At 40.1% G+C, this 13791-nt stretch overlaps 1 protein-coding gene across 4 annotated transcripts in view; it reads left to right on the forward strand.

The window, feature by feature from the left end:
• Positions 1 to 13791, forward strand: part of ect2 (epithelial cell transforming 2) — a 109478-nt gene that overhangs the window by 33885 nt on the left and 61802 nt on the right. For all 4 annotated transcript variants that reach the window (XM_031320592.2, XM_031320591.2, XM_036007304.1 and 1 more), the window contains 4 exons: positions 1979 to 2103; positions 6420 to 6539; positions 6652 to 6720; positions 9247 to 9357. In XM_031320592.2, coding sequence (XP_031176452.1) covers positions 1979 to 2103; positions 6420 to 6539; positions 6652 to 6720; positions 9247 to 9357 — 425 coding nt within the window. The remainder of the gene's footprint in view (positions 1 to 1978; positions 2104 to 6419; positions 6540 to 6651; positions 6721 to 9246; positions 9358 to 13791) is intronic.

The following is a 13791-nucleotide window of genomic DNA, read 5'->3' on the forward strand; positions in this document are numbered from 1 at the left end:
AATAACTTGCACCATGAGCTTACGAGGTGCAATTGAACGCACCATTAAGTTTCATCTGTGTTGTTTCTCCGACAGGGTTAGGGTTAGCAGCGGCAGTGGCCATGGTAGTGTTAATTTCGTCAGATGAGACGAGACTAAATATAAGATGAGACGATGACGAGACTGCGCCAATGTCCAAAAACGCTGACTAAGACTAAATTAACATGCATTATTGACGAAAAAAGACGAGACTAAAATGTTTTGTATAAAATAAAAACTAAGATAAAATCTCTCTTCATTTTCGTCTACAATCGTCTCTACTGTTTTATCATAAAATAGAATATTCAGCTGTTACTAGGGGGGGGGGGGGTACCAAGACCCGGTGCTAATACGGCACCGGTGCCTTAAAGACCGTTTTTTACCGGACCGAATAGCTACGCAGATTTCGGTGCCACTTAAATGCCTGCGCTTCTCTCTGATGCTCCTAAATGGACATTAGAGGCAACTGAAACAGCGCTGCACGGGACGCTAGTTAACGCTACACTTGGCAGCAGGTAACGGTAGCCTACCGTTAGCTAGCAGCTGGATTAAACACGGTTAAAATGCTGACAGCTAAACAGTGTAAAAGTTTGTCTGTATTTCACTGTGAAGGATTCCAACACCGAGACATACGACAGTGTGTAGCTGCCGTTGTCTGAAAAACAACACATGTTGCGTTCACTTGAAACTTGCCTCGCCAGCCTCGTGCTGCATTCAAAGTTATTGTAAAATACCCTTTTCCCATCCAGTGTTGTTTTTGTCGTTTAACAGGAATTTACTGGTGAAATAAGGAAGAGGCTCGATATTTATATAACTTTATATAATTTATTTTTATATAACTATTTGACTGAAATGGTTATCAGAAATAATCTCAGAAATAATTTTTTAATTTTTTATTTAAAAAAAGACTAAAATGTTTTGACTAAAACTTGACTAAGATATATTGAGTTCTCTTTTGACTAAAACTAGACTAAAATGACGAGACTTCTAGTCGATTAAAACTTGACTAAGATACCTTGAGTTATTTTTTGACTAAAACTAGACTAAAATGACAAGACTTTTAGTCGACGAAAAACAAAAAAAAGATATGTGAATGACTAAATATAACTAAAACCAACAAGGACATTTGGCACAAGACTAAGACTAAATTAAAAATAGGTGACAAAATTAACACTAGGCCACGGTGTCTCAAAGTGCAGCTAGGCTACTCAGTGTCTTTACAAGTTTTTGTCTTCAGAGCACCAGAGAGCAGCACAGGCATTTAAGTGGCCCGGAAATGTGGCACTGAAATCCATGTTGCTATTTGGTGCGGTAGATACCGGTCGTTTAGGAACCATATTGGCACCGGGTTTCAATACCCAACCCTAACCAGCTATCCTCATTTTAGTGACAAGCCACTCAAAGTTTTGCTCAGCAACACCTTGCACAATGCTTGTAATTCCACAAGTGTTTCAGAAGCCTCCTAGAAGCATCTCTCTGCTCTTCTCCACTAAAAGTAGGCACCTGTATTTGCATTTGTTATTTTTTACGATGCCCCAGCGCTGCACAGATCAAACCAGGCAATGGACAGCAGGCGGTACTGTCGCAAAGCGGTAGAGAGCAGTTCACTGTTCAACATGCAATTCTTTTCCTAGGCTCTTTTCTAATTACACAGAGATCTGATGTAGAAAACATTTTGTTAGCAGGCTTCTCATTTTTAACCTGCACAGACCGCTTATACTGGTAATTAAGGATTAGGTAATGATGAACCTCATTTTTGTCAGATTGTAACTTATTTTGTTAATTCAGTAATGCTTTAATTAAACTTTTGGCTATTGTTTGGTTAATGTGATCCCTGCAAAATAGTATTTGTTTGCTTATTAAAGGTGGATTATTAGTTATAAGCGTAGTTGATTTTGCTCTATAAAAACGATATATTGTGCAACCCTAATATACCACTCTGCCTGTCATGTTCCTCCAGAGAGTTCAAAGCCATCTAAGAGTTCGACTCCGGTTCTATCCAAGCAGTCAGCCAGGTGGCAGGTCTCGAAGGAGCTCTACCAGACTGAGAGAAACTATGTGGACATTTTAAGCACCATCCTACAGGTAGCTGTGTGTTAGCACAATGTGGACAATTCTTACACTCACTCACAGGCTGGCCAGATGGTTGCCCCTGACAACAGTTTGAGGCTTAGCTACACTCATTAAAGGTGTGTGTTTGCATGCTCTCTCTTGGACTGTCTTATCAAATGGTCCCAGCAGAGACCAGAGGAGAAAATGACCTGCCTGTCAATCTCTTTGTCTTTCCCCTAATCTTTTAGTATTTTTTTCTTTAATATCTACCTTAGACTTTCTCCATTTTTGACATCCTTTTTATTCACTCTTTCTCAACATGTCTTGCTCTCTTTCTGCCTTAAAATATCTATCCTCGATTTTTGTCATCTCCCTCTCTTGTAATCTGTCTTCTCTATTGTATTCTACTGGGTTTAACTCTTCCTTGTCCTCACAAAAAGCTGCCTGGTTTTAACTTAATCTGGGAATTAAGGTTAGCCCCTTGGTGTTGTGGACTTCTCTGTCTTGAATCTAAAACAAACTCACCACATGCCGCTATAGCTCCACTTCCGTGCCATTTATCAAAGTAAAACACAGTTGAGGCTGACTCCATAATCCAGACATGTAGTAATCCCTGCATGCATGAGTCGTAGTGGTGTTGATTACTGCCTATTTTATAGTCAATCCATGCTCCCTCTTCACTTCACAGCTAACCAGAAGGGAAAATACACTTGATGTATTTTTCGGAGTTCATCAGTTCCTTATACTGAGGCAGCATATATTATTTTAGGGTTGGCTAAATTGCACGCATAACGTATGCAGAGCAGGTAGTCCAACACTTCCAATATAATCAATGAAACTGGCTACACCGGGCATGAGAGCAGCTCGTAAGTGCTCCGTATGCACTGCGGAGATCTGCTCTAAAAGCGTAAAAATAGGATAGTCTGTTTATACTCTCTACGTGAGGTGTGTATGTCCCTTTTACACAGAAATGGATCATAAAGTTTCTATGTCTTTTAACTTAAACTACCGATATACAGGAAACGACATAATGTCAATGAGCGTATTGGCTGTCCTTGTTTCCCTCACCTGCGTCCTTTGATAACAGCTGACAGTAGATGCCTTTTCACAGTGCTGTGCTGGCTCCAAAAACTGAAGAAACAACAACAATCCCAAAGCAATAGCTCATCCTCTTGCCTGCGACTCACACAATCCTACGTTGTGTGTGCGCTGCAGGTGTAGCCTGTTAAAAGATACATTCAGTGGCACATCCGGTCCGCATACATTACGCGTGCAGTGTAGCCAAGGCGTAAGACCTGTTCAGATAATAGAGTAGAAACAATGGACGAAGCTTCTGGGCCTGAAAAATGGAGCCAATGCAAAAGTGCCTTAAGGCAGTGACACACCAACACGATAATCGGCTGTCGGACAGTCTGGCGAGGTCAGTGACTCGAGTCTGCTCGGTGTGTTCCGTGCCGTCGTCCGTCCGAGGAGCTGTCGGCCTTTATTTTGGCCGACACGACTTGTTGCGTCGGAGGGAGGGCAGCCGGACTCCATGACCAATCTGATTGGTGGAATGCTAACCCGGAAATGACGAGCGGGATGAGCGTGACTAAGCCTCTCAAATCTGACCAAAATCTTTTAAACTGACTTTTGTCGATCTGAAATGAAGACAACTGCATTTTTTCAGAAACACGTTTCAGTGAACTATCTTCGTAAAATATGAGGTCGTATTCTGAACGAGCCGCCATTATGCCCGGTTGAAAAATCTGGGAGCAGCCAGAACCACGTGACGCGTTCGTCCAATCAGCTGCCGGTTTTCATTTTTTCGGTGACAATACAGATTAACGCTGCCTGCTGTTATGGAGATTTATTACACGCTCAAGTCGGCGTCACTTTGGTTTGTTCTGAGACACTTTTTGGACCTCGGGGAGCCGACTGATCAGTCCGACTGCCTTTTCTGCCAACGGTCGGCTGTCGGGTTAGTGTATCAGAGGCTTAAGACTACCATTCTATCTAATTGCCAGCAGGGGGTGACTCCACTGGTTGCAAGTCCATTTTTATAGGAGTCTTTGGGAAAATGACCCTACTTCTCACTTGATTTGATTGATTCTGTAAACATTTTCATAATGAGTTTATCAATTGCAAGTTTCAAGTCTTCTTCAATGCAGCATGATGATCACATTGTAAATTATGGTCCCATTTATTCTAACATAGACGGTAAAGCAGGGGATGCTTTAGGGCAGGGGTCTTCAACGTTTTTTAAGCCAAGGACCCCTTCACTGAAAGAGAGATGGAGCAGGGACCCCCTACTACATATTTTGTATAAAATGAAGTTGCGTATTGGGTGCCTGGGTAGCTCACCATATATAGAGGTTTACTCCTCGACGCAGCAGCCGCGGGTTCGAATACGATCTGTGGCCCTTTGCTACATGTCATTCCCCCTCTCTCCCCCTTCATGTCTTCAGCTGTCCTATACAAATAAAGGCCTGAAATGCAAAAAAGAATTATCTTTAAAAAATAAATAAATAAAAATTGTGTAGGGCAGCCTAAAGCCTTTATACATACCTTTTTAGTGCATAGAATATTAAGCTATTAAAATAATAATTGTTGGCATGATTTTATAAATCATGTTTTACAGTGTCCTAAGGATTACCTACCTTACCTATAGGCCTGTAAGCCTATTATCAGTGGGGCTTTTTCACAAATAGGTGGATTTATATTTGCTAATAATATGTTGGATCATGTTAAGACATTTTAATTTAAAAAAAAAAAAGCTTTCAAGTAATGAACAATAATTTCGTGGCCCCCCTGCAGTAACTCTAAGGACCCCCTAGGGGTCCCGGACCCCCTGTTTAAGATCTCTGCTTTAGGGGGTGGCTACAGGCCGACCTGTCAATCGGGACCAGGACTGCAGTTCACAATGTCCCATCTTGTCTTAAAAAAAACACATCTTGAACCTCTTGCTCACCTGGTAGAGCACACCTCATGTAGGCTGAGGTTCAAATCTGACCTGTGGCCCTTTGCTGCGTGTCATCTCCTATCTCTCTCCCCCCTTTCCTGTCTATCTACTATCACTGTCTAATATAATAATATAATATAACACTTATCTGTGATGTATAAGGCTCATTCCTGTGTTCAGAGCTGGTGTTGTGTCAGGTATTACGTATATTGACAAAACATGTCCCAGACACAGGGCAAAACAACTGGACCCTACCCCACCAAATTAAACTGACTGGAGTTTGGACGTGCCCCTGGTCAGATCTCTGTTACTATGAACTATGGCTGCACGATTAATATAATTGCAATCACGATGTCACTCAGTGCGATTACATAAGCGCAAAAAATTATTTGAGTAAACAAAAGGGTGTGCTGTGTGCATGACACGCTGTGTGCACCCCACGTCTCCATGTTGTAATGCCCTTCACTTTACCAACAGTATTAACAACAGATGAAGCCAGTGTCTAAAGAAGCTTGGTGTTCTCTGTTAACTCACTTTACATTGTCTTTGCTATCTCTTTTTCCTCTCGGATTTCCCTCACACAGCCGCAAAGTATTGCACATTTTTGTTTATGTATTTCTTCTTATGCTCGTTTAACTTAAGTTTTTTAAGTTAAAAAAATACACATTTCAAATTTTAGTAGCTTATTTTGTGCATTTTCCTTGATAATCAAGTAAACTCATGATACCATTATATTGCAATCGTTATCGCAGCATTGTAAATCACAATCGCAATATGACCTTTTCCGGCCAATTCAATGTTAAATCGACGATGTCGGCGTCGGTTATAGGAATCCATTTGATTGGCTATTAAGCGTAAGTGAATTAGTGCACAGGAAGAAAATGGTAGTGAGGAAAGCAAGCAAACTGCAGAGGTCAAGAGGGCACAAAGCTCATCTCATTTTTCATCTTCATCTCATCAATTCAAAACACTGTCAAAACTGGCCACTGCACATTATGTCCAAGGTAAATGTTCAACAATATAAAGTGCATTAAAGAGTTTTTTCCACGGATGACAGTCGCCAAAACTATCCAATGAATGGGTTACCGTCAGTCTGTAATGTCATGTTCACATGAAGCGAACTAGAACTAAAAGGCAGCAATGTGTCAGTTTTTTTGTAAACTCAACCTCAAATTTTGTGGACTGACACTCAGAAATGCGACCTCATGCAAACTGAAGGAATCAATATATTAGTCTACCTTGAAGTAAAATTTATATGAAACATGCATATTAAAATACAGTATGTAGACAAGTTAGATGTGTATTTTTACTGTCCTAACAGAACATAATGTATCACTGATGCTATACTAAGTATTGCTCATCAATATTTTGTTTTTTGCGCTTCTCTTATATCTGTTTTTATTTGAAGCTTTTCAAGCTTCCATTGGAAAAAGAGGGGCAGGTGGGTGGACCCATCCTGGCCCAAGAAGAATTGAAGACAATATTTTGCAGCATTCCAGAAATCTATGAAGTTCACACTAGAATAAAGGTAGTGTGTTCTCAACTCTTTCAATCACAACCAAATTTGACTAAATTGCGATGGTGATTTTTTTAAGAGGCATTGTTAACTTATTTTCTGTGTGTGATGGTTTGTTCTTCAGAGTGACCTTGAGGAGCTCTTGACAGACTGGTCAGAGGACAAGAGTGTAGGAGATATCATCCTCAAATATGTGAGTACAAAAAAACTTTACTATTTTGCAGGTTTTCCTTGCACATTTGCATGTTCATACAACAAAGTAAATACATATGGTGACGTGTGCTGTTGCTGTTCCACACTCAAGACTCTAAGATAAGTTGTTCAGCATGTAATTCCCAATTTTTCAGCTTTGTTGAAATAAAATCAGTGTAGAAAGTGGGGTCAAATACACATGACACAGTCATGACACATGAACCCTAACCATAACTTGACAAAAACCGACTGACACGTACTAAAAGAAGTGTTATGTCATAAACGTTTATGACGTGTTTATAATGTTTATGACACATTCATGACAGTGTCATGTCACTCTTACGTAGATGCCTTCAAGTAAAGTGTAACCCAATAAAGTATTAACTAATTAGGAATAGTCAATTTTGACAGTTGCTTTTAACCCTTAGAACCCGACGCTGTCATCGGCGACGTACAACGCCACCTCTGATTAATATTTAGATAATTTGATAACGGTTTAATGTAGAGACTTACCAATTTTTGCTGCTAAAAGCTAACGAGTTAGCCATCACGGGGGTGTCTTTGGTGTCTTTGTAGCCTTTACAGCAGGTTTTCTATCCAGCCTGGAAGTTGTGCCTCTTTTCGGAGTTGTTCAGCAATAAATCCAAACGCTTATATCCAAGATTTATCCACTTGATGTCCATAATTTATCAATTTTCCGTCATTTTTGCCGCTAGCTCGGTGCTAGCTGCCATTTTGAATATCCCATGATGCTTTGCGAAATTGTGTTGACGTCTTTCAACCAATGGGAAGGCAGGTCCGTCATACAAAGAGTATATCGAGAGGAAAGATAGATCGCTCCAGCGAATCCAAGCGAGAACAAAGGCTATAGACTGTCAAGATGGATCACTCCAGTCTAATTACCGTTCTACAGACAAGAATGTTTTGAGATTTGGCATAACTGTGGGCCTTTTTTGAAGAAATGTAAATAGTTTGTCCTTTTATATGAGTTATAATGTTCATTATGTTTATTTTTGCACTGCATGACTCAAAATATATAGGAGAACTGTTTTAGAAAATTGCTGTGTGTGTGATTTCAATAAATATGACATTATTATTTGATTATTGGCGTAAGTGAATGTCATGAGGGCAAAAGCGTCTGGACTTTTTTTGAAAAAATGTATATATTTAGTCAACTGTATAAGTTATACTGTTTATTTCTTCACAGTGTGACTCCTAATACATATGGGAACTGATTTAGACATGAGATTGGCTTCACTTTTAGTGGTCTGTCTGTGATATCAATATATATCTGTGAGATTCATGTTCCGTTTTATTTATTTATTTGTGTTTAAGGTCATACAACCTTTTTTTACATTCAAGTGACCTCACTGCAGCACAAATATTCTAATAGCCCAGTTTTTCCTGAAAAAAATGATGTTCATAAATTGACTGTAGACAACAGGGTTGATGTTTTACAAGCTTTTTTAGAAAATAAAACCAGACGGACAATGAACTGTAAAAATGACCTTAGGGCTGGTAGGGTTAAAAATTGAAGAAGGTCAAAACCATTGATCGAGCACTGTATCGCTGTATCTACCTGAGGAGACCAGGTAGGACCTTGCAGTATTTATTCTGGTACTGGTAAATGACCAAAACCGTTTGAGGGCAGGTCTCCTAATGCAAAACTAAAACTTTGCCTGACTGGTATATGAACACTTTTCAGGGATGTTTTGCCTGCAATGCTATGTTGAATATCACGAGTTGAATGCTTCTTTGATTATTACATTGCTTTTATTCATCCTTTATCTATAAAAGATTGGTTTGCTGAGCATAAATGCGTATAACAGTAATGCACTTTAATTTGCAGTTACTCAAAAAAAGTCACAGTTGCATGTGACAGGCAGGTATGGTAACTACTGAGAAGGGTTCTTCCAGTATAAAAAGGAATAAAAGTATTGTAACATTGCTAATTATTTCATGGAACTATTTTTTAAACAATTTAAACTCATGTAATGCGTTAGAAAGCTGCACCCATTTTTTGTGTTGGCGGGTCAAATTTGACCTGTGATTTAACTCAGCCCCAAATACTCATAAAACAAAGATTATCATCCAATATAGTTTTTCACCTCATAGTTATTATGTATTCAATACATTTAACATTCAAGTTCATTTTTGAGTCAAAAGCAGCCCACAACTGCCAATATTCTCTGCCGGGTCATATTTGACAAAACACCACATATGTCACTTTTTTTTAAAGACATTTAAAATTGACCAAGATTTTCACAACAACTTTTGTTGTTAGAATATTCATGTCTGAGGATATCACAAGGTCTTGTTCCAATAAAAAAGTAAATGGTAGTTTTTACACATCTGAACTTGAAAACGGGTCAAAATTGACCCTAACACAATATAACGGTTAAACAAAACAATCCAAATTGTGATTCAAAGTTTTTTTTTCTTCCCTTTTATGTAAAACCTCATGCTTGTATCTGTGTGGGTCTTCCTTTTGATGCTTATGACCTGTCCTTGTCTTCTCTCTTTCCAGTCTAAAGAGCTGGTGAAGGCCTACCCACCCTTTGTCAACTTTTTTGAAATGAGCAAGGAAACAATTGTTCGTTGTGAAAAACAAAAGCCTCGCTTCCATGCTTTTCTCAAGGTATGATCTTTGCATTTGTACTGTATGTTTGTGTTAGGATAATTACATTATCAAGAATAGACAGAAACCCCTGAAGTTACAGTGAGGAAAATAAGTATTTGAACACCCTGCTATTTTGCTCTTAGAGTTCTCCCACTTAGAAATCATGGAGGGGTCTGAAATTGTCATCGTAGGTGCATGTCCACTGTGAGAGACATAATCTAAAAAAAAACAAATCCAGAAATCACAATGTATGATTTTTTAACTATTTATTTGTATGATACAGCTGCAAATAAGTATTTGAACACCTGAGAAAATCAATGTTAATATTTGGTACAGTAGCCTTTGTTCGCAATTACAGAGGTCAAACGTTTCCTGTAGTTTTTCACACACTGCAGGAGGGATTTTGGCCCACTCCTCCACACAGATATTCTCTAGATCAGTCAGGTTTCTGGGCTGTCGCTGAGAAACACGGAGTTTGAGCTCCCTCCAAAGATTCTCTATTGGGTTTAGGTCTGGAGACTGGCTAGGCCACGCCAGAACCTTGATATGCTTCTTACAGAGCCACTCCTTGGTTATCCTGGCTGTGTGCTTCGGGTCATTGTCATGTTGGAAGACCCAGCCTCGACCCATCTTCAATGCTCTAACTGAGGGAAGGAGGTTGTTCCCCAAAATCTCGCAATACATGGCCCCGGTCATCCTCTCCTTAATACAGTGCAGTCGCCCTGTCCCATGTGCAGAAAAACACCCCCAAAGCATGATGCTACCACCCCCATGCTTCACAGTAGGGATGGTGTTCTTGGGATGGTACTCATCATTCTTCTTCCTCCAAACACGGTTAGTGGAATTATGACCAAAAAGTTCTATTTTGGTCTCATCTGACCACATGACTTTCTCCCATGACTCCTCTGGATCATCCAAATGGTCATTGGCAAACTTAAGACGGGCCTTGACGTGTGCTGGTTTAAGCAGGGGAACCTTCCGTGCCATGCATGATTTCAAACCATGACGTCTTAGTGTATTACCAACAGTAACCTTGGAAACGGTGGTCCCAGCTCTTTTCAGATCATTGACCAGCTCCTCCCGTGTAGTTCTGGGCTGATTTCTCACCTTTCTTAGGATCATTGAGACCCCACGAGGTGAGATCTTGCATGGAGCCCCAGTCCGAGGGAGATTGACAGTCATGTTTAGCTCCTTCCATTTTCTAATGATTGCTCCAACAGTGGACCTTTTTTCACCAAGCTGCTTGGCAATTTCCCCGTAGCTTTTTCCAGCCTTGTGGAGGTGTACAATTTTGTATCTAGTGTCTTTGGACAGCTCTTTGGTCTTGGCCATGTTAGTAGTTGGATTCTTACTGATTGTATGGGGTGGACAGGTGTCTTTATGCAGCTAACGACCTCAAACAGGTGCATCTAATTTAGGATAATAAATGGAGTGGAGGTGGACATTTTAAAGGCAGACTAACAGGTCTTTGAGGGTCAGAATTCTAGCTGATAGACAGGTGTTCAAATACTTATTTGCAGCTGTATCATGCAAATAAATAGTTAAAAAATCATACATTGTGATTTCTGGATTTTTTTTTTTAGATTATGTCTCTCACAGTGGACATGCACCTACGATGACAATTTCAGACCCCTCCATGATTTCTAAGTGGGAGAACTTGCAAAATAGCAGGGTGTTCAAATACTTATTTTCCTCACTGTATATCAAAGTTCATTTTTATTGCGAACACAAGGAGCCATTTACAGTACTACTCATAGTACAGAAAATGTCTAACAGGAAGCCCTCTACATCGGCTTATTTATACAATCATAATACAGAGTTGATGTGGTCAGTTGTTATCTGTTCAGAGTCGATGACGTCTCCCTTATCTGGTCAGGGAGTGCATGTTCTTTCCTCAGCATTACACCGTGCTCAGACAAGATAGCCAATGGTTCTGTGTTATCTTGTGAGAGCAAACAGTGTTTTGGTTTCTTACTATGCAAACAGTTTAATTTAATAGAGAGGGAAAAGAGTAATCAGTATAATATTCTATGCAAACAGTTTTAATATTAATGAGACAGAAAAATGTAAATCACAATGTTTCTAACAGTTTGTTTGCCTGACTGGTGGATGGCATGTAAAGTTAGATTTTGCATAAGATATCTGCAAGAAGTGGCAAAAACAAACAGGAAAACCTGATATATGTGACACTACTTTACAGTAGAGGTGTGAATCTTCACTGATCTCCCGATTCGATTATGATTATCATGTCTTTGATTCGATATCTCGATGCATCACGATGCGTCACAAACATTTTTCTATTAAAGCCATATAGGATATTTGACTTGACAAGCTTGTGTAACCCTTTCACCATAGGCTCGTAATATGAGAAACACTTAATGCAGCAATCACAGTGTTACACCCTTGGACTACATACTTGGTAAAATGGTGAAAGAGACATCTCAGTGTATAATAAATCTGTCTAGGGTAAGCTATGACTCTCGTTATGACTTTAGTAACTAATGAGAGGCTAGGAGAACAATTCTGGTTCAATAACCAAAAAAAAGATTAACTTAATGCTCAATATATATGAATTAACCCATCTAGTTTTACAGTATAATGAGAAACAACACAAACACAGTATCCCTGTTCAATTTTGTATTCACTGAATGCAGGATTTAGTTCACATTAATACAGAGAAATCACAGTATGAAAATAAAATAGTAAATAGAAAGACCCGGGCCATTTAGTCTTTAGTATTTTTTACCAGAGTGCATTCTTTGTTTTAGTTCGTTCTTTTAGCAAGCTTGCATTAAGTTTTGTTGGTGCACTTAAAGTTGGAGCTCATGGAAAAAAAGGCGAGGCCATCAGTAGGCCTACCTCCAATGCTGTGTGTAGAATGAGAACAGTTCCTACCGCATCCTCTTTCCAGACCCGTTTCAGTCCGCACAGAAGCAATGAGCAGCAGACCCTCTGTAGCAACACCTCTGCGTCGACCTCCGAAACCTCTTCCGTGTGTGCAGGTGAAAAATGCGACCCTTCGCCTCTGCGGCAATGGCGGCAGTTTAGCTAAGCTGGCTAGCTGCTTTAGTCCAACGAAACCACACTTGGCCAGCAGTAAACAGTGCCAACTCACACTCGTAGGTCACAGTCCTATGTATTTAAAATACACATTAAAACGCTAGGCTATATGGTTTGTCTCTCACTATCTGCTCGACTCTGCTCTACTCTACACCCTCGTGTTCCTCCTTTTTTTCTCTCTCTTCCTCTCCTTCTTGTGATTACACAGAGGTCAACAGGAAATCAAACTCACAAGTCATCTCTAACGTGAATAATTAAGTTTTTTTTCTTTTACTAAACAAGCCTTGAAACATCATGAAAATATTATTAACTGCAAATAACTGTCCGAACAGAACGATAATACTGATTATTGATTTCAATAAATGTAATGCACATTGACATAAACCAAATAAAAGTTATGCATCTTATCAATAACCCACATATTTAAGATGACAGAAAAATACAAAACTAGAACTGCAAGCAGTTATGACGGGGCCCAAGCCACCCATGCCAGTCGCCCCCGACGCCCCGGGGAGAATGCGTAAGCGGAACCCGAAGCCTGGTGGTGGGGAGGCAAACGTCAGTAAATATCAAGAGGTGTGAGCCGCGACGTCTGCGGTACATTGCCGTTGCAAATGTAGCGGTTAACAGTTCATCTCCATGCATATACAGACTACCTTTTAACAATTCTCTACAATAAACAAACTTCTTAACCTCCCTGACCACAGGAGACAGCAGAGAGAAATGAGAGAGTGACTGAGAGGGTGGAGGGGGGGAGGCAGGTGTGGTGGTTGAAGGAGCAGGGGAGGTGGTCAAGTTGTTGCAAATGGTGTCATAGGCACCGATTTATATTTTCCTCCGTGGGTGCTCACAGGTGCACGCCCTTTAAAAAAAAAAAAAAAAGTAGTTAAAAATTGTTTGCATTTCAGAACCTTAGGAAATGGACAGGGGCCGACGCGAACACACACGCCTATTAACTCGATAATAAAGCCGTAAAGTAGGCTTTCAACTCAGGACAGCGCCACTTCTCACAAATACAGATAGGATTGGAGATGAAAAGTTTAACTGACACGTAACCGCGATCAGCTTCGTGGGAAATTAAGAATCAATGCCACCGACATAACCAATCACACTATGACAGATGCTCCACTTAGCGCCAACTGCAATGTTTAATTTTAAATGAATGTAGCCTACTGGCACTCTGGCACACGTGGGTGCTCAGTATTTTCCGTGGGTGCTCGAGCTCCGGAGCACCCACGGTATTGGCGCCTATGAATGGTGTTGATTTTTGGATTGGAAAAGTGAGAGAAAAGAGTTGCATTTGTCCACTGTGAAGGTTGTAGAAACTTTGTCAGGTAGGCTAAAGAAGTTTGTTTATTGTAGAAAACCAGGGGAGCACGCGAATGCAAAAAC

Source organism: Sander lucioperca, chromosome 11, assembly GCF_008315115.2.
Source record: "Sander lucioperca isolate FBNREF2018 chromosome 11, SLUC_FBN_1.2, whole genome shotgun sequence".
Classification (NCBI taxonomy): Eukaryota; Metazoa; Chordata; class Actinopteri; order Perciformes; family Percidae; genus Sander; species Sander lucioperca.